The 22,816-nt window shown below is 47.7% G+C and overlaps 1 protein-coding gene across 1 annotated transcript in view; it reads right to left on the bottom strand.

Moving 5' to 3' along the window:
* Window positions 1-22,816, bottom strand: part of nrg2b (neuregulin 2b) — an 84,662-nt gene that overhangs the window by 31,331 nt on the left and 30,515 nt on the right. Inside the window, exons 2-3 of the mRNA XM_056275546.1 lie at window positions 5,209-5,371; window positions 198-316 (exon numbers count right to left, since the gene is read on the bottom strand). Coding sequence (XP_056131521.1) covers window positions 198-316; window positions 5,209-5,371 — 282 coding nt within the window. The remainder of the gene's footprint in view (window positions 1-197; window positions 317-5,208; window positions 5,372-22,816) is intronic.

Genomic DNA, 22,816 nt, shown 5'->3' with positions numbered 1-22,816 from the left:
CTGATCATGTGATGAAATTCTGTACACATTTCATTTTTAATTTTGCAAAACCAAAGCAAAACCAAAAACCACCTCAGGTCAGCTTTTTTGCAATTTTTGAGATACTTTTTCAAAATGTGGCGCTTCCGGTCAGCCTTTTCCCCATCCCAAACGGCACGTTTTGCACAGGTGCAGGTCTGTCATTCGTGGTCACTCACATATCTGAATGCTGATCAAGCTCGTGGCGTTTTCCTGGCCTAGCGAGTTCTCAGCCACACACGTGTAGTTGCCGGAATCCTCCACCCGCACACGACTTATCTGCACCTTGGAGTTTTTCCTTCAGGAAAAGAAAGGGAAAAACAGATAGAGATGGAGAGAGAGAACAAGAGGCACACAGAGTATATTGTGGTGAACGTGGAAGTAATGGCAAAGGTAACCTTTCAGTCTCCTTTACTGAACTCACGCAGAGACGGGAACTGCCGCAGCCGGGACGCGAACCCGTATCGCGAGAGACATCGCTAACTGCTCGACTAAAGGGTCCGACCCATTAGCCAAGGGCTAAGCGAGCCTATTCATCCGAGATTGTTACAATATGTATAACAGCACTACGATGCCTTATAACCTGCATGCCTGTGTGAACACAGAGGCCACGTGAGTGGATGAGAAAACGTCTTGCAGTCTCAGTCATGGAGGTCTGTCCACGGTGGTCTGCAGCAGGGTTAATGGACTATTACTTGATGCATGCTCAAATAATCCAGGTAAGAAAATCACGGAAAGGTGAACCAGTTCATGTGGACACAGCGTTTCCTGAGAAAGAAACGTTTCATCATCATCGAAATGACCTCTTCAGTCTCACCTGACTGCAGGTGTCCCCACCCTTATAAACAATACAGTGACTGCAGGTGTCCCCACCCTTATAAACAATACAGTGACTGCAGGTGTCCCCACCCTTATAAACAATACAGTGACTGCAGGTGTCCCCACCCTTATAAACAATACAGTGCCTAACGACTGAAACCAGCCATCAGTTCCAAATGCAAATATGGGTGTGACCATTAACTAGCGTTCGTTACAATGGCCATGTGTACTGCTGGCACACTATTGGAGAACGGTTGTAATCACAGCATTGTAAGATGGCGACGGATGTACTCTTAGCCCCCCGGTTCAGGGATGGTTGTTCCCTCTTCACATAGATGTCCTCTTTGACTCCCCGTTCAAACCAGTGTTTCTCCCTATCAAGGATGTGCACATCCTCATCCTTGAAAGAGTGTCTACTGGCCTGTGGATGGTGTAGACTGTGGAGTCCTGGCCAGTCTGTTTAGTTTCTCCAATCTATAAGTCACTTGCAGTGAGTGACTGGTACATAAGAGGGAACGACCATCCCCGAACCGGGGGGGGGGGTCTAAGAGTACATCTGTCGCCATCTTAAAGATTGCAACTATTCCCCAAACCTCTGTGAATAGTACGCATGCTCAATGGTCACACCCGTATCTAGGGGTGGGACGATCCACAGAGCTCACGGTTCGATACGTCTCACGATTCGGGGCCCACGGGTTGGATTCAGCACGATACAGTGGACGCCTTGGTGAGCAGGAGACAAAACACCACTGCAGTTCTCGGGTTTTATTTGTTTTAAGAACTGGGCCCAACATGTTGGCATTATCAAGGCACGTTTTCACACGTAATGCCAGCACGGAAGTTCTAACACAGTGTTGTGCCATCTTCTCTTGTTGTGTAGCACAACTGCTTTGCTTTAAAACTGTAAACTTTACTGGAACGACCAAGGCGGTCATTTTGACCGTTTTGGATTTTCAAAGTTTAATAACTTTAACAACTGTGCCGCTGCCCGAATGCGCCTAAAACTGCATATATTTGCATTAAAATGAGTTTTAGGTCAACAGCACAAAAAACGGTTATGATAAGATCTACCTAAAACGACCACGAGCGGTCAAAATGACCGCGCGTAATTCGCGCGCACGTCACTATTTATGACGCGTTTTGTGCACGTCATTTCCTTCACACCGTTCAGTTCTTTTTTTCCATGTCACGTTTTATAGGCCTCGTTACGTTTGTTAGATCAGCAACATGTGTTTTCAGGTATTATGTCCAACATGTCTGGGTACGGACGCCGTTTCAGACGCGCCATGACGACCACCGAGGCGTTGCTGTATTTACAGGCGTCGGCCAGCGGCCATTTTAAATAGTTGGAAAAACAGTATAGCTTGTTTGCATATGACGCGCGAACTGTAGGCGGAGGGCAGGAAGTGATTCTCTACACAGGAAGCACCGTCACAAACTCTCAAAACGCCGGTTGCTCACATCGATTAAACCGAGAAACTACGAGGAGTGCTTATCGCGTACCAAAAAGCTGTTATTCGTATAACCGGTTACTTTCTTGCCCGGTGCGGGATTCGATACGGGGTGTATTGCACCACAAGGCGACATCCCTAACCGCTCGGCTAAAGGGTCAGACCCGTTAACTAGGGGCTAACGTGTCTTAGTAGTTTACAGTCGTCACCCTCCCCGGAAGCGCGCCCTCGCGCTTTGCCATTCCCGCGCTCCGAAAAGACTTCTGAGGATCTGCACACTTCCGGATCCCACCGCTGCCACCGGTTATTTTCTTGCCCGGTGCGGGATTCGACACGGGTGTACTGCACCACAAGGCGGCATCACTAACCGCTCGGCTAAAGGGTCAGACCCGTTAGCTAGGGGCTAATGTGTCTTATTAGTAGTTTACAGTCGTAAGGGAGGAAATACAAGAAACAAGAAAGATGGCGTGCGAACCGCCGTCTGCGGTCGGGAGGAGCGGGGTCGGAGAACCACCGCCTCGATAGCAGGCAAGTCTTCCAATTCAGTTATAAAACCCCACTCTTCATAACATAAGGATCATGTCCAACGTATGCCCAGCGGCGTGGGCGAATACACGATGCCGCGGCAGACCGGGCGGCCGTTAGCTACTGTTAGCTAGCGATAGCGGCTAGCGACCGCGCTATGCTAACCCGCCGTCCTGACGCTCGGTGGCGTAACGTTAACTTGATGTTTGTAGACTCACCCTTTTTGGTGTTCAGCGACGAAAGAGCGTCTAGCTGATCACTCTCTGGCTCTCTGCTGGTATAGGGGTTTGCTTGGGGCTGTAACCCGGCGGGTCCCGGCATATGGGGGGGGGGGCAGCTCGACTCACGTGTATACTTGTGTAAACTACTAATAAGACACGTTAGCCCCTAGCTAACGGGTCTGACCCTTTAGCCGAGCGGTTGGTGATGTCGCCTTGTGGTGCAGTACACCCCGTATCGAATTCCGCACCGGGCAAGAAAATAACCGGTTACACTTGTAGGACTCCAGATAACAACTGCCCACGCTCCCGGGTCAAGCTGGCTATCCCCGCGACAGCGCGTGCCCCCCACCCAATGGCAGCTGCCCTCTCTAGTAACCCTGACAACAGCCCCTGTCCCGACAATCTAGCTCGGTATTCGCCACAATATCTTACTTTCTGTTTGATACCTTTCTCTCACAATATCGTCTAGAGCAGTGTTTCTCAACCGGGGGTCCGCGGACCCCTAGTGGTCCGTGGTGTAATTGCAAGGGGTCCGTGAAAATAAAATATCTTTAAAAAAAAAGATCCTATGACATTTATAGAAATAGGATTATTTTACTCAAATGTGGCTGAGACCTTTATCTACCTAAACTATAAAGGGTAACAGGACTTTTTTCTCTAATTACATCTGTTTCACAAGTGTAATTTATTGTATTTTAATAAGAGATCTCGCTCCCGTTTGCATTTTTAAAAGTTACTGCATAAGAATTCTGTTGTTACATATATCTGAAAGTTACTGAATACATATTCTGTTTTGTTACATATATCTGAAAGTTACTGAATACATATTCTGTTTTGTTACATATATCTGAAAGTTACTGCATAAGAATTCTGTTTTGTTAACTATATCTAAGTTACAACTGAAAGCTCTTATTTTTGCCCCAAAGAGTGAATAAATGCTATAATGCAATTTAAAATGCAGTTTCTACTGTTTCTATCAAATTGCAACCCCCCTCCCCCAAGATCAGGTGGAGGGGTCCTCAGGGTAGATCAAAAATACGCAGGGGGTCCAGGACCCCAAAAAGGTTGAGAACCACTGGTCTAGAGTAGCACAGGTCGGGCTAAAACCAGCTCCATCTCGTCCGTTCTGCTTTTCCACTTCCTGCCCTCCGCCCGAATCTCGCGCGTCATCGGAATCACGTGACTGCAAACAAGCTGTTGTACTGATCACGCATGTGTAGACTCACTAGGCCGTTGGCTAACGGGTCGGACCCTTTAGTCGGCTGCGTAACCTAGTCGCCCCTGGTGCAGGAGACCTGGGTTTGCTATAGTATTATAGTTGTTAAAATGTTAATTTTGGTGTCCGTCGTTTCCTAACAGACATACTGACATATGTAATGCCTTAATATCTCAACTGGGTATTTATCTTGACACAGTATCGAGTTTAAAACTCGGCGGTCATTTTGACCGCCCATGGTCGTTTTAGGAGTGAATAAGTCCCAGTCGTTCTAGCAGCACACTCTTCTTCTTTCACCCTGTTTCCTGTATCTCACGGGGGGGGGGGGGGTGTCACACGATCTCGCGCAACGCGGAGTGTCTCGAACCGTGAAGACTTTATCCAAGGAGTCGGACTCGGATCCAGCACCGTCCCTCCCATAATACTGCCATATGACGGTGGTCGTTGGTTTCGGTGGTGGTGCAACTGTATTGCAGCACTGTATTGTTTATCAGGGTGGGCATACCTGCAGTCGTCACTTAGCCGAGGGATGAAACAGAGTATCTGTCAATAAACGTTGTGTCCAGATGAACTGATCAACTTTCTTTGGTCATTCTAATCCTTTACAATCACTGACAACGCATTAGAAATAGGTAATTACCCAGAAACACTTTTGACAGGAAGATGGCGTTTAGAGAATGAGATTATGAGTACTATATCAAATGCATCAGAATCCAGCTCAGACTAGCTGGTGTGTGGGGCTGTTGTGCAGGGCTGTTGTGCAGGGCTGAGCTACACCGTGTGGGATTCGTAGGCCTGCAGTATGTAAAGTGATACACGGTGTGCACACATCCGCCAGCTAGCGTACAGCAGCACACGGCACGACGCCTGATGGTCCACACACCGGGACTCAAAGCGGATGAAGAGCGATCCTAATGACACGCGCTCTCCCCTGCCCACTGCGTCACACCGGACTCACTTGTTGGTCTTTATCTTCAGATCTCTGCCTTTCTGAAGCTCGTGGCCGTCTTTGTACCAGCGGAAGGAAGGACTGGGGTTCCCCGACGCCTCGCACTTCAGGTACAGCTTGTCCCCTTCCAGCAGAGACTGGCCCCGCATGGGCCGCAGCCTAGGAGCCGAGGCTGCTCACACACACACACACAGAGGAGGAGAGAGATGAGGACAGAGAGGAGGAGAAAGAGGAGGACAAAGACGAGGAGAGATGAGGTGAAAGAGGAGGAAGGATGAGGGGAGAGATGAGAAAGGAGGAGACATTAGGAGAGATGAGAGAGAGGAGGAGAGATGAGGACAGAGGAGGAGAGAGAGCAGAGGAGAGAGGAGAGAGGAGGACTGAGATGAGGAGGGAGAGGAGGAGAGAGATGACAGAGAGGAGGAGAGGGCAGTGGAGTAAGAAAATCAATGTTTGCATCATCGAAATTAACTGCAGACATTCAATGAATCTTTTTTACTGTGTGTGTGTGAGAGAGAGACAGACAGAGCGAGAGAGAGAGTGTGTTTTTATCACTGCATGTCAGTGGAGAATCTGTTAGCGAGGGATCAGATGTGGAAGTCACAACTGCTGGTGACAGGTCAGAGTTCACAGGGAAGGATGATGGAGAAGGTGATGGGAATCCATAGGTCATATAGCTTGCACAGGTCATATACAGTGGTGTGAAAAAGTATTTGCCCCCTTCCTGATTTCTTATTTTTTTGCATGTTTGTCACACTTAAATGTTTCAGATCATCAAACTAATTTAAATATTAGACAAAGATAACACAAGTAAACACAAAATGCAGTTTTTTAATGAAGGTTTTTATTATTAAGTGAAAAGAAAAATCCAAACCTACATGGCCCTGTGTGAAAAAGTGATTGCCCCCCCCCCTGTTAAAATATAAATTAAGTGTGGTTTATCACATTTTTGGAAAGCTGAGTTCAATTTCTCTAGCCATACCCAGGCCTGATTACTACCACATCTCTTCTCAATCAAGAAATCACTTAAATAGGACCTGCCTGACAAAGTGAAGTAGACCAAAAGATTCTCAAAAGCTAGACATCATGCTGCAATCCAAAGAAATTCAGGAACAAATGAGAAACAAAGTAATTGAAATCTATCAGTCTGGAAAAGGTTATAAAGCCATTTCTAAAGCTTTGAGACTCCAGCGAACCACAGTGAGAGCCATTATCCACAAATGGCGAAAACATGGAACAGTGGTGAACCTTCCCAGGAGTGGCCGGCCGACCAATTTACCCCAAGAGCGCAGCGACGACTCATCCGAGAGGTCACAAAAGACCCCACAACAACATCCAAAGAACTGCAGGCCTCACTTGCCTTAGTTAAGGTCAGTGTTCATGACTCCACCATAAGAAAGAGACTGGGCAAAAATGGCCTGCATGGCAGAGTTCCAAGACGTAAACCACTGCTGAGCAAAAAGAACATAAAGGCTCATCTCAGTTTTGCTAGAAAACATCTTGATGATCCCCAAGACTTTTGGGAAAATACTCTGTGGACTGACGAGACAAAAGTTGAACTTTTTGGAAGGTGTGTGTCCCATTACATCTGGCGTAAAAATAACACCGCATTTCAGAAAAGGAACATCATACCAACAGTAAAATATGGTGGTGGTAGTGTGATGGTCTGGGGCTGTTTTGCTGCTTCAGGACCTGGAAGACTTGCTGTGGTAAATGGAACCATGAATTCTGCTGTCTACCAAAAAATCCTGGAGGAGAATGTCCGGCCATCTGTTCGTGACCTCAAGCTGAAACACACTTGGGTACTGCAGCAGGACAATGATCCAAAACACACCAGCAAGTCCACCTCTGAATGGCTTAAGAAAAACAAAATAAAGACTTTGGAGTGGCCTAGTCAAAGTCCTGACCTGAATCCGATTGAGATGCTGTGGCATGACCTTAAAAAGGCGGTTAAAAAACCCTCCAATGTGGCTGAATTACAACAATTCTGCAAAGATGAGTGGGCCAAAATTCCTCCACAGCGCTGTAAAAGACTCATTGCCAGTTATCGCAAACGCTTGATTGCAGTTGTTGCTGCTAAGGGTGGCCCAACCAGTTATTAAGTTTAGGGGGCAATCACTTTTTCACACAGGACCATGTAGCTTTGGATTTTTTTCCCCCTTAATAATAAAAACCTTCATTTAAAAACTGCATTTTGTGTTAACTTGTGTTATCTTTGTCTAATATTTAAATTTGTTTGATGATCTGAAACATTTAAGTGTGACAAACATGCAAAAAAATAAGAAATCAGGAAGGGGGCAAACACTTTTTCACACCACTGTAGGTCATGTAGGTCATACAGGTCATGTAGGTCATATAGGTCATATAGCTCACACAGGTTATATAGGTCATGTAGGTCATATGGGTCATACAGGTCATGTAGGTCATATAGGTCACACAGGGCATGTAGGCCATGTAGGTCATATAGCTGATATAGCTCACACAGGTTATATACAGTGCATCCGGAAAGTATTCACACCCCTTCACTTTCCCCACATTTTGTTATGTTACAGCCTTATTCCAAAATGGATTAAATTCCTATTTTTTCTCATCAATCTCCACACAAAATTTTTGCAAATTTATTAAAAATAAAAAACTGAAATATTGCATGTACGTAAGTATTCACACCCTTTGCTATGACACTCAAAATTGAGCTCAGGTTCATCCTGTTTCCACTGATCATCCTTGAGATGTTTCTACATCTTGATTGGAGTCCACCTATAGTAAATTCAATGGATTGGACATGATTTGGAAAGGCACACACCTGCCTATATAAGGTCCCACTGTTGACAGTGCATGCCAGAGCAGAAACCAAGCCATGAAGTCAAAGGAATTGTCTGTGGACCTCCGAGACAGGATTGTATCGAGGCACAGGTCTGGGGAAGGGTACAAAAACATTTCTACAGCTTTGAAGGTCCCGAAGAGCACAGTGGTCTCCATCATTCGTAAATGGAAGAAGTTTGGATCCACCAGGACTCTTCCTAGAGCTGGCCGCCCAGCCAAACTGAGCAATTGGGGGAGAAGGGCCTTGGTCAGGGAGGTGACCAAGAACCCGATGGTCACTCTGACACAGCTCCAGCGTTCCTCTGTGGAGATGGGAGAACCTTCCAGAAGGGCAACCATCTCTGCAGCACTCCACCAATATGGCCTTTATGGTAGAGTGGCCAGACGGAAGCCTCTGCTCAGTAAAAGGCACATGACAGCCCGCTTGGAGTTCGCCAGAAAGCACCTAAAGGACTCTCAGACCATGAGAACAAGATTCTCTGGTCTGATGAAACCAAGATTGAACTCTCTGGCCTGAATGCCAAATGTCACGTCTGGAGGAAACCAGGCACCTCTCATCACCTTGCTAATACCATCCCTACAGTGAAGCATGGTGGTGGCAGCATCATGCTGTGGGGATGTTCTTCAGCGGCAGGACCAGGGAGACTAGTCAGGATCGAGGGAAAGATGAATGGAGCAAAGTACAGAGAGATCCTTGATGAAAACCTGCTCCAGAGCGCTCAGGACCTCAGACTGGGGCGAAGGTTTACCTTTCAACACAACAACGACCCTAAGCACACAGCCAAGACAACGAAGGAGTGGCTTCGGGACAAGTCTGTGAATGTCCTTGAGTGGCCCAGCCAGAGCCCAGACTTGAACCCCATTGAACATCTCTGGAAAGACCTGAAAATAGCTGTGCAGCGACGCTCCCCATCTAACCTTACAGAGCTCGAGAGGGTCTGCAGAGAAGAATGGGAGAAATACCCCAAATATAGGTGTGCCAAGCTTGTAGCTTCATACCCAAGAAGACTTGAGGCTGTAATCGCTGCCCAGGGTGCCTCAACCAAGTACTGAGTAAAGGGTGTGAATACTTATGTACATGCAATATTTCAGTTTTATATTTTTAATAAATTTGCAAAAATTTCTACAAAACCATTTTTGCTTTGTCATTATGGGGTATTGTGTGTAGATTGATGAGAGAAAAAAGGAATTTAATCCATTTTGGAATAAGGCTGTAACATAACAAAATGTGGGGAAAGTGAAGGGGTGTGAATACTTTCCGGATGCACTGTAGGTCACATAGGTCATATAGGTCATGTAGGTCGTATATAGGTGAAATAGGTCATACAGGTAATATAAGTCATACAGGTCATGTAGGTCTTATAGGTCATATAGGTCATGTAGGTCATATAGTTCATGTAGGTCATACAGGAAATGTAGGTCATACAGGTCATGTAGGTTATGTAGGTCATAAAGGTCATGCAGGTCATACAGGTCATGTAGGTCATACAGGTCATACAGGTCATGTAGGTCATACAGGTCATATAGGTCATACAGGTCTTATAGGTATATTCCCCCAGCAGCACACATCACACACATACTGGAGAGGAACTTGAGAAAGGTCTGACTCCTCAAAAGCAAAGAGAAACTGCCTCAGAAACTGGTAGATTTTCTCTACAGTGTGTGTGTGTGTGTGTGTATGCGTGCGTGTGTGCGTGTGCCGAGTGTATGTGTTGTAACAGCCTCAGGAGACCTTCACTCTCTTCTGCCTTCAGAAGTACAACAGACTGCATCACTGAACCTAACGCAGGAAACACAGAGAAGCTACAGCAGAGAGACAACTCAGCAACAAATACCACACACACACACACACACACACACACATACAGCCACGAATGCGCACTAAAACACACGCACACAAAGCTCACACATGCGCAGTGTTGTGGTGATAGGACACACCTGACCAACACCAGCAGTGTAAGCTGCAGGACACACTGCTGCAGCCACCTCGTGTGCTCTCTTAATACACATACGTGTCATTATCGTTACATATTTATTACATGATAATTACAACTATCAGAACTTCTTTGGTTATTAGTATTATTTGATGATGATAATGATGATGATTATTATTATTATTATTTACGGTAGGTGTTGGTATCCAGTGCGGGAAGATGGCGGTGCGAACTCACGTTTGCAGCGGCTTCACCCAGCACCGACTATGCAGAGTCTTTGTCCACGTCTGCGTGTAAGGTTGTGTCATTGTGTGACGTTTTTATTTTGAGCTTCGATTTTTTTTGGTTTGATGGCTGGGAGAGCTGGAGCTGGATCGGCTGGGAGAGCTTGGTCTGCTGCGTCCTGTGGGCCCAGGGACCACGGCCCTGCCTGGTGCTGCGCCTGAAGAGGAAGCACCGAGCGCAGTCGGACAGGACGCGGAAGCGGGGCAGGCTAAGCTAACTGCTGGCCCATGCAGACCGGAAGTTCCGACAGTCATCCTGGCTGGTGTTTGTTCTCCTGGACAGTGGGAATTTTGGACTGTGTTGCACCGAGTGGGCTGTGTTGTTAACTGTTTGTGTGTTTGTTTTGTTTTGTTTTGTTTTGTTCTCTCTCTGTGTGTTTTTATCTTACGTGTTGCACTGCTGTGGGCTGGGGTAAATGAAATTTCGTTTCTTCTGTGCGCGCAAGTACATGACAGAAATGACAATAAATTGTTCCTGATTCCTGATTATTAATTTTGGTATGCATATGTCTCAAGGGGAGGTTGACTTCAGACCATTCAAATTGCACACTCACCAGTGCAGTATCATAAGTTTGGACAAATTATGTCAGAATAGCCCAAAAATTGAAATTGCTTCTATTTTAAATGGGCCTCCCATAATTCAGTGGGACTACAAACAATTCCAACCTCAGCAGGGTCTAAAAAGACAAAACTATTTGAATGATGATTCAGCTTCCTGCTACATAACTTGGATTTAAGAAAAATACTTTGGACACTGAGGGGAACTTCAGCCATTGCTAAGTTCATGAATCCATCTTCACAGTCTGGAAAGTTCTCTCGGAACTTAAAGCCTCGGTGATGTACAAACCATTTAAAGATCCCACGGTGTTCGTGTCTCCTGACGTGTCATGTGTGACATCGGGCTGAGGAACATCTCTGAGCATCAGGCTGAGGAACATCTCTGAGCATCAGGCTGAGGAACATCTCTGAGCATCAGGCTGAGGAACATCTCTGAACATCAGGCTGAGGAACATCTCTGAACATCAGGCTTAGGAACATCTCTGAGCATCAGGCTGAGGAACATCTCTGAACATCAGGCTGAGGAACATCTCTGAGCATCAGGCTGAGAAACATCTCTGAACATCAGGCTGAGGAACATCTCTGAGCATCATGCTGAGGAACATCTCTGAACATCAGGCTGAGGAACATCTCTGAACATCAGGCTTAGGAACATCTGAGCATCAGGCTGAGGAACTTCTCTTAACATCAGGCTGAGGAACATCTCTGAACATCAGGCTTAGGAACATCTCTGAACATCAGGCTGAGGAACATCTATGAACATTAGGCTTAGGAACATCTCTGAACATCAGGCTGAGGAACATCTCTGAACATCAGGCTGAGGAACATCTCTGAACATCAGGCTTAGGAACATCTCTGAACATCAGGCTGAGGAACATCTCTGAACATCAGGCTTAGGAACATCTCTGAGCATCAGGCTGAGGAACATCTCTGAACATCAGGCTGAGGAACATCTCTGAACATCAGGCTGAGGAACATCTCTGAACATCAGGCTTAGGAACATCTCTGAGCATCAGGCTGAGGAACATTTCTGAACATCAGGCTGAGGAACATCTCTGAACATCAGGCTGAGGAACATCTCTGAGCATCAGGCTTAGGAACATCTCTGAGCATCAGGCTTAGGAACATCTCTGAACATCAGGCTGAGGAACATCTCTGAACATCAGGCTTAGGAACATCTCTGAGCATCAGGCTGAGGAACATCTCTGAACATCAGGCTGAGGAACATCTCTGAACATCAGGCTGAGGAACATCTCTGAACATCAGGCTTAGGAACATCTCTGAGCATCAGGCTGAGGAACATCTCTGAACATCAGGCTTAGGAACATCTCTGAACATCAGGCTGAGGAACATCTCTGAACATCAGGCTGAGGAACATCTCTGAACATCAGGCTGAGGAACATCTCTGAGCATCAGGCTGAGGAACATCTCTGAACATCAACCCTAAAGTTTATCTAGAAATCATGTATTCACTGTTTTGGTACACGGGCTGGATGTTCACAGGCACAAGCTAACTTTTTTTTGCTTTGGTATATTGGAGGAATGTTGGTGAGATAGCTCTGAGAGAGTCACAGTTCAGACCACTTCCCAGAAGCCAGTGGACAGCAGGACTCCTGGGAAACACAGGGAACGCTTTACGGCACTCATATACGTATATCAGTCGTACTTTACCTTGCCAGTCCTTTTAGCATTGGAGCTCTGGCTTGTAAATAAATCAGGAACCAGGAACAATTTATTGTCATCTCTTTCATGTACTTGCGTACACAAAAGGAACAAAATTCCGTTTCCCCCAGCCAACAGCAGTGCGACACAAAAGACACAAACACACATCCCAAATTTCCCCAAAACGACAATGTGATGTTCTCGTTTGTAACACAATTAGACAGACAACTTATCAAGCACACGCGGAGCTTTACTGGAGAAGCTCAGGTTCAATGCATACAGCCGTACTGTGAGCTACTGTCTGACTAACTGATTTCGCGGGTTCTGCCTCACGTAGTGTATGACTGCACGTGACGGCAATACGTCACTGTCGTAAATATTAATCACTGTAATGTTGTACATGTCCGTGAACATTACAGACTCCACCAAAAACTCACAAAAACAGAGAGAACAAAGCAAAACAACCCCCCGCAAAAAACAAAAAACAAAACACAAACAGTTAACAACACAGTCTACTCAGTGCAACACAGTCCAAAAACCTCCACCGTCCAGAGAGCGAACGCCAGCCAGGATGACTGTTGGAACTGCCGGTCTGCGTGGGCTAGCAGTTAGCTTAGCCTGCCCCGCTTCTGCGTCCTGTCAGACCGCCCTCGGTGTTTCCTCCTCGGGCGCAGCTCCGATCAGGGCCGTGGTCCCTGGGCCCGCAGGATGCAGCAGACCAAGCTCTCCCAGCTGATCCAGCGCCAGCTCTCCCAGCCATCAAACGAAGACACAACAAACTTATATGCAGACGTGGACAAAGACACTGCATGGGCGGTACTGGGCGAAGCCGCTGCAAACGTGAATTCGCGCCGCCATCTTCCCACACCGGAAGCGGAAATGCACGTATCTTGTTGCACGTATCTTGTTGCTTTGCTGTGAAACACAAAGTCCCTCGGTTGTTATGCTGCAACAGTTGATGTTAAAGACGATGTCGAAACCTCCAAAATGACCTGGTGCTGCTTTCAGAGCTGCTGGTTGGTCTGGTCTTTACTGGAGTCAACCAAGCCCCGGCTGGATCATCTGGCCGTGAAGCCACATCCAGCCTTTATTTAAGCCACACTGCGAGAGGAACAGAGGAGAGGTCGGTTCAGCACCGGATCAGTGTCTTAGTTCTCTGGCTGGCGGGGTTGAATTCACACTGTGATTCAAATGCAGTTTCTAGTGACACATAGTGTTTCTGCCCACAGAGCCGCCCTCTATTGACAGGTGAAATCTAGGATTTCTCCTCCTTTCCAAATACTTATTTGGTCCGTGAAGCCCGCAGGTTATAGTCCGGGCACGTCATACTACTTGCATCTTTACCATGGTTGGAGACACTCCACGTACACCGCTCCTGGCAGTTCTGCCCGGGTAGGGTGAACCCTGGCGCAGCGGCAAACACGCTCCTACTCAAACCAGGAAAAAGGATGGAATATGATGATGATGATGATGATGATGATGATGTGGGGATGCTTCTGTTGGACTAACAATCAGTATTACAGCAGAGCAGTGTTCCCATATAGTTTGATGCGGTTTGTAACACATCGGATTTCCTATCCGAGGATTCCTTTTTCACGAGGATGCTCCCTGCTGAGCTGACAACTCACGAGCGACGGTGACTGCAACTCCATACTTGTAGTTCTCACTGCCGGAGGAGGGACGGGTCAGCAAAACACAGACGTCGGATTCAACAGCTAGTTTTCCACACCGGTCACAGTCAGTATGGTGGACCGTGACACCTCAGATGTAAGGACGACATGGAGAACAAAGTCACGTGAAAGATAGAGAGCCCTTAATCGCAAACTCTCGTGTCCTATACATCGCACGACCCCGAGAGTCCTGTTTAATTCTGCTCCTCCCAGTGGTTGCCAAACAATGGCGGCCCCCAACGACGTCATTATTACGAACCGTCTTAGTCACGGTCCCTCAGTCAGTCAGTCTGTAAAATGGTTGTCTCTACGCAGTCCGAATCGAACCCTCAAACAAACACGTCATTTAAACACATAACTCTACAATTTCAGCCAACATTAACAGTCCCATGAGCCACTGTGCTCCCCCAGCGCGGAGCCGCTGACAGTCGGAGCAACCGCCCCCCCCCCCCCGGTCACTACATAGCCCCCACCTGAGGGGTCAGTCGTCCCCGACGACCCAATCACCCAAGACATAGTCCCTCAAATGTCTAGGGGGCTGTCGTTGGCGGACAGGCTGGCCAAAGCACTATGTGCCCTAGGCCCTCTTCCGCCACAGTTCGGAGCCCGGCAGATGCAGGAGTCGCAGCAGTGCACGTGTAGCTCCACGTTGCGTCGACAGCCAGGCCAGTAGAACCGCCCCCGGAGGCAGCGGAGGTTCTTAACAGTATGCTGCATCGCCTACACCTGTGTTAGAAACCACGAACCAGAAATGTGCTTGCTCAGGTAAATATGTGGTGTTTTTCCATCTAATTTTCTGTCAGCAGGCTCTTTGTGTGTGCGGTTACAGTGATTGTGATCCCATCACTTCACTAATAAAGTGTTATTTAGAAAGAACTCTCCATCCCCACGGGAGCCCTGTTACCCTTACTCAAGTAAAGTAAAGCCCAAGGTCGCGCTGACCTATTACGTCAGTGTGTATGCAGGAATACTTACAGTTAGCCAGACTCAGTGTCGTTTAGGAGGTTCACCTGTTTTCTTGCTCGTCATCTACCGGTATAACAGGATGTTGATGGTTTGATGCTACTAAAGTAATTATTACTTATTTTAATTTATTGAATAATTTTACAAAATAATGAATGTAATTAATAACAATTAATAAATAAAATATCAATAAAATAAAATAACCAACAATATAAATAAAATGAAAATGAAAATTCAATAAAAATAAAAATAGATTAAAAACAAAATTCAATTAAAATTATATTGCATAAATATAAGAATTAATAATTTTATTTTATTAATTATTTTATTAATTATGTCTTGCTCGTCATCTACCGGTTTAACGAGATGTTGATGGCTTGATGCTACTAAAGTAATTATTACTTATTTAAATTTAATTAAATTGGCAAATTAATTAATTAATAACAATTAAGGAATAAAATATCAATAAAATAAAATATCATAAAAACAAAATAAAATAAACAATAGAAATAGAAATTGTATTTAAAAAATAAAATTAAATAAAAATAAAAATAATTAAAAATAAAATTCAATTAAAATTAAATTGCATAAATATAAAAATTAATTATTTTATTTTATTAATTGTTTTATTCATTATTTTCTTGCTCGTCATCTACCGGTTTAACGAGATGTTGATGGTTTGATGCTCCTAAAGTAATTATTAAAGTAGTTAATTACATCCCTTGCATCCCCACAGATGAGCCAACCGAAAAAAAATAAATCTAAAGTCATGTTAAGAAATAAAAGAACATAAACAGGTTGAGTTTGGATTTTCACTTAGAAATAAACATTGCTACTGCACTGAGACTAAGATCCTTTTTTTTCTTCTTCTTGACCCCGAGGTTTTCCCTTGATAAGGACATGTCCTTATCCGGGGGACAAGAGAGACAGGCAGCCAGAGACACGGAGAGACACAACAGGGGAGGATACGTCAGAGACTCTGAAAAACACGTGCATAAAGGCAGTCGGCTCTGTGCCTCATACGTTCCGTCCACAATTAGGAGGATAATTTCAAGTTGCACGTATCAAGTTACGTCACAATGATGAGAATGAGGAACGTTTCGCCCGTGTGCTGGCAGGTGCGGGAGAAAGTTAGCCGTCAATTGTGTGCACGTGGTTGACGTGTATCCATGGTAAATCTTGCAGGCGTCGCGAAAAATATGCCATTGTCCATAGCACGCGCCAACAGGAAACTGGTATGACCGCTGCAGTACAAACCGGAAGTCAGCGGACTACAGTTATGCACAGAGCCGATCAGAGTGGATTCACTCGTCCCGCGCGCAGCACACACCAAGCAAGCCATAGAAAGCCCAATTCTGCTGCACCGATTTAAATGCGCGCAGCCAACAACACTCCGCACGCATGTGAATGTGTGTGTGATTGCATGTAGTGCACATGTATGTGTGTGTGTGTGTGTGTGTGTGTGTGTGTGTGGGTAAGTGATGTAGGGATGTTCACGTGTGTGTTTGAGTGTGTGACTGCATCAACCAATACCTGCATCTGAAATACAAATTTGTGTGTGTGTGCGTGTGTGTGTGTGTGTGTGTGCGCGCATATTTGTGTATCTGTAGCATGGGCAAGTGGGGTGGAGAGGTTGGGGGGGGGCGTAAGTTGCTGATCCACATCTTCTGTACGACTGAGTGATGGCGGGATTCCTGTATGAGAACACGGGGGGGGGGCGGGGCTGAGTGGAGCCATAGACGGACAGCTGCGCCTGGCCAATAGCACGTGACCGGCCCGCTTCCCCAGCCAATCACACGTGACCAGTGCTCCCATCAGCCGTCCATCAGGAGGTCCTTCTTTCAAGGTCAGCTGACGCCCCCCCTCGCTCCCCTCCCCATCTCTCTCTCTCTCTCTCTGCCTGTGCCCAGTGAAGCAGGCATCAACAAAACTAATGTGGTTTCTTGCAAAGCGTGATCCAATAAGAGAGAGCGATACGCCACCCAAACCAATTATGCCTGTTCACACACAGGTGTCGCACGCCGACGGTGCATGGCGAGCGGCATGCCTCCGCGCATCACATGACCGTGCGCACGCGTGCTCAAGTGTGTGTGTGTGTTCATGTATGAAAGAGAGAAGCTCCCCTCCTATCTCATCTCTATCTCATTGTGAGATCAGTGTGATTTCTGCAGCGCACAGCTGTCACCATGGAAACCAGGGAGGGAGCAGGAGGAAGACAGAGAGGAAGCAAGAGAGATAGAAAGATGCGAGGCAGAAATAGAGAGGGGTATAGGGTAGAGTGATAGTAAGACAGAAACAGAGAGGGACAGAGAGGGAGAGAGAGAGACAGAGAGGGAGAGAGGGAGAGAGAGAGACATTAACTCTTGAATGATGGCAGAACTACACAACTTCATACATCAGCCAGCAAATCTGCAAAACAATGAAACTCATCCCAATCCACCTTGTGTGTGCGTGCGTGTGTGTGTGTGCACACGTGATGCATGATTGTTCTCGTGTGTGTGTGTGTGTGTGTGTGTGTGTGTGTGTGTGTGTGTGTGTGTGTGTGTGTGTGTGTGTGTGTGTGATACAAAAATACAGAGAGAAGGCGAGTAACACATGTAGACAAAACACACACACTTTTTATAGCAGGCACTGAGACACACTCATTAGCAAATACAGTGCAGATTGACACACGCACACACACGCACACATTTTTGGGGGGAGAACAATCACGCATCACTCGCGCGCGTGTTGACACACACAAGCTGAAATTGTGGCTGTACAGTCAAGCCTTCAGTGAGGAAGTAAAGGGAAGAGTGGGTGTGAGAAAGCCAGAGGAAAGGAGGAGAGCAAGAGAGAGAGAGAGAGAGAGAGGTGGGGAAAGGGAGAGCAGAAACAGAGAGACAGGCTGAGACAGACGGGAGGGGGGGGGACGAGCAGGGGAGCGAGCGACATAACGTCTCTGTGATAGTTCTACCTCTGACAGAAAGGATGATCTAGAAACAAAGGGGGCAAAGAGGCAGGAAGAGAGAGAAGGAGGGAAGAAGACTACGAGTAGAGGGAGAGAGAGAGGAAGAGAGAGGGGGGAGGATGTGCAGAGTTGGTAATGAATAGTTAATGAAGGGCTTGCGGGCAGAGCGGTAGGGGAAAGCTATTCTCTCCGTCTCTCTCTTTCCATCTCTCCTCACCCTCCTTAGTCTTTCTGGGCTGGGAGTAGTGTGCAAGTCATTCTACTCCCCACCTGGCTTCCATTTATCTTTTTTCCCTCCTTTTCCCTCCCTCCCTCCCTCTCTCTCTCTCCCTCTCTCTCGCTCCTGTTCCTGCTTTCTGTTCTCTTTCTCGGTCTTCCACACGTCACTTTCTCTCTGTCACCCCTCTCTCGTGTTAAACTGCCAGTACTGTTTTTTTTGTTTGTTTTTTTTACCTCCCTTTCTTCCTCTCCTGTCCAGCCCTCCTGCAGGTAACTGCCGGTGAGAGAGAAGGAAGGACACTCGAGAAAGAGCTGGTCCTCCCGACTGTACCGAGAGCTGCATAACGCTGTTGGAAGGGATCCAAGATGGCGGTGCGCACCTGCGGCAGGGCAGGTGCTGCAGGTGGAGGTGCTGCTAGCCTCGGGTCGAAAGCTGGCAAACTCGGTGGTTTATGGTTTAAACCCGACGCCAAACAAAGGCCAGTGCTCACTGACTGACCTGGCGCAGAAAGCCATTGTAATTAGCTACGCTGGAACCCTCCTGGGCGGCGCGGTGGCGCAGTTGTTAGCGCGAACGCCTCACAGCAACAAGGTCCTGGGTTCGAGTCCCCGGGGTAGTCCAACCTTGGGGGTCGTCCTCTGTGTGGAGTTTGCATGTTCTCCCCGTGTCTGCGTGGGTTTCCTCCGGGTGCTCCGGTTTCCTCTCACAGTCCAAAGACATGTAGGTCAGGTGAATCGGCCGTACTAAATTGTCCCTAGGTGTGAATATGTGTTTGTCGACCCTGTGATGGTCTGGCGGCCTGTCCGGGGTGTCTCCCCGCCTGCCGCCCAATGAGTGCTGGGATAGGGTCCAGCATCCCTGAGACCCTGAGAGCAGGATAAGCGGTTTGCCTGATGGATGGATGTAACCCTCCTGATTCTATCACTGTGGTGCTGTTGGGTTGCTAACACATCGCAGCGGCGGCAAATCAAATAACCTGTTACTACTTCGATTCATGGAGCCAGTTCACCTCCTTCTCCATGATATTGAACACCGGAAATGACTTCTCCGACAAAGCAACTGTGATCCACCGGGGGAGGAAAACCATCCCAACGGTTCTGGAGAATAATTACCTATCTAGCTGTCACCCTCTTGCTTGCAGGCGACGTCCACCAAAACCCAGGACCTGATTCCAACTGTAGTGACCCACAGGGGACTGTGGGTCACTACAGTTGACACACACACACACACCCACACACATCCAGACCCACACCCACACACCACCACCACCCCTTCACTGCTGGCCTCTGAAGCAGGCTAATAGACAGCATTGTCCTGACAAGGGGATTGAAACATTGATCACATCCGTACTCCCTAAGCAGCTACAGGTTCCTATAGGACAAAGACTCGTACACCCTTGAGATTCTGTTAGGGAAACGCACCCTACCACACTCCTGCCCTAAAACTGGAAAAAGTGCCTTTGACGCTTTATAATCTGTAATAGGTTAGTAACAGTTGGGCGGCACGGCGGCGCAGTGGTTAGCGCTGTCGCCTCGCAGCAAGAAGGTCCTGGGTTCGAACCCCGGGGTTGTCCAACCTTGGGGGGGGGGGTCATCCCATGTCCTGTGTGGAGTTTGCATGTTCTCCCCGTGTCTGCGGTGGGTGTGCTCCGGTTTCCCCCACCATCAAATAGACATGTTAGGGTTGATACTCCTGTCTGTGCCCTTGACTAAAGCATGGCAAGACGAACTGGAATTGGTGCACGGGCGCTGCACGGCCGATGCCCACTTTAATTCCGACAAGTTGGCCAATTTTCGGCCCTGTGATGGACTGGCGGCCTGTCCAGGTTGTCTCCCCGCCTGCCGCCCACTGACTGCTGGGATAGGCTCCAGCCTCCCGCGACCCCGATTGGGATAAGTGGCTTGGATAATGGATGGTCAATTTTCAACCATATCCAGAGTTGCTTCCTTCTTTCTTAGTCAGCAAAGAAACACTGGTTACAGTTGACAGTTTTGGGGCAAGGTTGCGTTTCACCAGCTCACCTTGTGCTAATGTTGCAATCCCGCCAACGTTATTATCGCTATTGTTGTGCTTGCGCACCAGAACCTGACCCGTGTGGCGAAACCCAAGACAGACAGACACGAGATGACTTCTAAATCTACAAAGGGGGGTTTTATTGTGGGAGGGAAATGTATGGTGAAAAAAGGCGTTCTGTTAGTGGGATTTGTGAATAAACTATGTGTGGTGTCCCGTGGTTTGCGTGTATAACTATGTGTGAGTGTTTTTAGCCAATGTGTGGTGCGGTATGTAAATGACCAGGCGGTGTTGAAAAAATGTGCGTGCACCTGGCAAGAAAGTCCAGTCCGTGATCCAAGAGGGGTTGTCCGAGAAAGTCCAGGTCCGAGATCCGGGAAGTCGAGTCCGAAAGGAGGGGTCCAGATAGAGGGACAAGGGGGGAGATCGCAGGAGAGGTCCGGGGAGAAAACGTGAAGGTCGCTGGGGACGAGGGAGACGCGGGGAGCCGTGGAAATCGCGGAGGGAGAGTCTTGGGAGGAAACAGAGACACGAAGATAAGACACTGGGGAATAAACAGAATGCAAGGACCGCTGGAGGGCTTGTCAGAACTTTACCGCAGGGTTCAGTACGTCGAAGCACTGAGAGACGTTCTGGGAGGCTTCTTGTAGAAGGCTGCCTGATTGCCACAGGTGTGCCTGATGGATGATGGCAAACACCTGGTGCAGTGCAGCGCTCGTCTCCTCAGAGAGCGAGCCGAGCGCTCGGATGTTTCCGGCACGTCCGAGCTGGGGGAGTGGCTTTAACGTGCCGGGGAGGCAGCTCGGGGCGGTGTAACCACAACAGCTATACTTTAGCTCGTAATCAGTTTGCTCAGACTGACTGTGAAGCAAGCTGTGATTGGCTGTTTGGTTTGGTTTGATCACTGATACAGTCGAAGACAGGCCATTTTCATGGGGCCATCATGTCGGAGCAAGTAAATCTTACACTAATCCCCCGCCCCCTTTTCTCCCCAATTGTACTTTGCCAATTACCCCACTCTTCCGAGCCGTCCCGGTCTCTGCTCCACCCCCTCTGCTGATCCGGGGAGGGCTGCAGACTACCACATGCCTCCTCCCTTACATGTGGAGTCACCAGCCGCTTCTTTTCACCTGACAGTAAGGAGTTTCACCAGGGGGACGTAGCGCGTGGGAGGATCACGCTATCCCCCCCAGCCCCCCCTCCACGAACAGGCGCCCCGACCGACCAGAGGAGGCGCTAGTGCAGCGAACAGGACACACACACACATCCGCTTCCCACACGCAGACACGGCCAGTTGTGTCTGTAGAACGCCCGACCAAGCCGGAGGTAACACGGGGATTCGAACCGGCGATCCCCGCCCATCTTACACCAAATCAACACCTTTCAGAGATTCCATTGTACTATAGTTTGAGAAGGTATTATAGTGCATACAGTAAACGAAATCAATACATTCAATATCTACTGCTTCAACGACTGTAGCTACTGCTTTAAATACTTCACTCAACTACATCAAGTACTTCTTTATATCTAGGCACAGCTTCAGCTAGTTCCACGACTACTTGGGCTATGTTAAGAACAACTTCAACTACTGCCTCAACTATGTAAAGTAGTGCTTTAACTACATTAAGTACTGCTTAAATACTCCAAAATATCGACTTTTTCAAGCAAGGGAACATATTTCACAAAATGTGACCTTTCCTAGTTAATGTATATCACATCCTCATCTCCTCTCCTTCTCCCAGACACAGTGGTAAAGCAGTTTCCACCTGCCACAGTGCCTGAGGTGAGCGCCTCATCCACGAGAAAAGCCACAGGCCGCTGGATGGATGAAGATGGGACGTTTCAGTTTTTGGCGGGTAACAGAGGAAGGGAGGTACGTTACCTCAGCGACAAGAAGGACAATGAATGAATGATGATTTATTTCGAACATGTAAACAAGCAGGATATGACATACAGGTAATCCACTGCCAATAATCTGAAGTGGTCAACAAATCCAAACGTCAGACTCGGGGGAACAAATCTCTGCATGCGTCAGATTATTTGTTACATGTTCGGAAAGGAGTAGGAGGAAGTACACACTGATTTTTTTTTCCTGCTCCTTCTTACTTACGCTTGAGTTAATTCAACTAACATTTAAAATTCAGCCGGCGGCATGGGGGTAGGGTGGGCGGTGGAGGAACCTTGGGGGCCTTGTTGGGGGGTGGGGGCCGGGTAGGAGGGCGCCCCCACCATGGGGGCTGGGGCAGTCCTACAGGTTGGTCCAAGTCCAGGTGAGCCGGTTTGAGGCAATCCATGGAAAAGCGCTCCGGTTTGCCACCGATGTCCACGACAAAGTGCTTGTTCCCGGTCTCCAGGACACGGAACCGTCCATCGTAGGGAGGCTGCAGGGGACCATGGTGGGCGTTGTGGTGGATTAAAACGTATTCTGCCGACTGCAGAATTGTGGGGATGTGAGATTGTGGGAGACCGTGTTACGAAGTGGGAAATGGTGCGAAAGCTCTGGCGTTATTCAGAAGCGTGGTCCATTGGTGGGCTGCAGA

This window comes from Lampris incognitus, chromosome 1, assembly GCF_029633865.1.
Source record: "Lampris incognitus isolate fLamInc1 chromosome 1, fLamInc1.hap2, whole genome shotgun sequence".
Taxonomy (NCBI): domain Eukaryota; kingdom Metazoa; phylum Chordata; class Actinopteri; order Lampriformes; family Lampridae; genus Lampris; species Lampris incognitus.
Note: the sequence above shows the minus strand (reverse complement) of the source record. Positions and strands in the feature narration are given on the sequence as shown.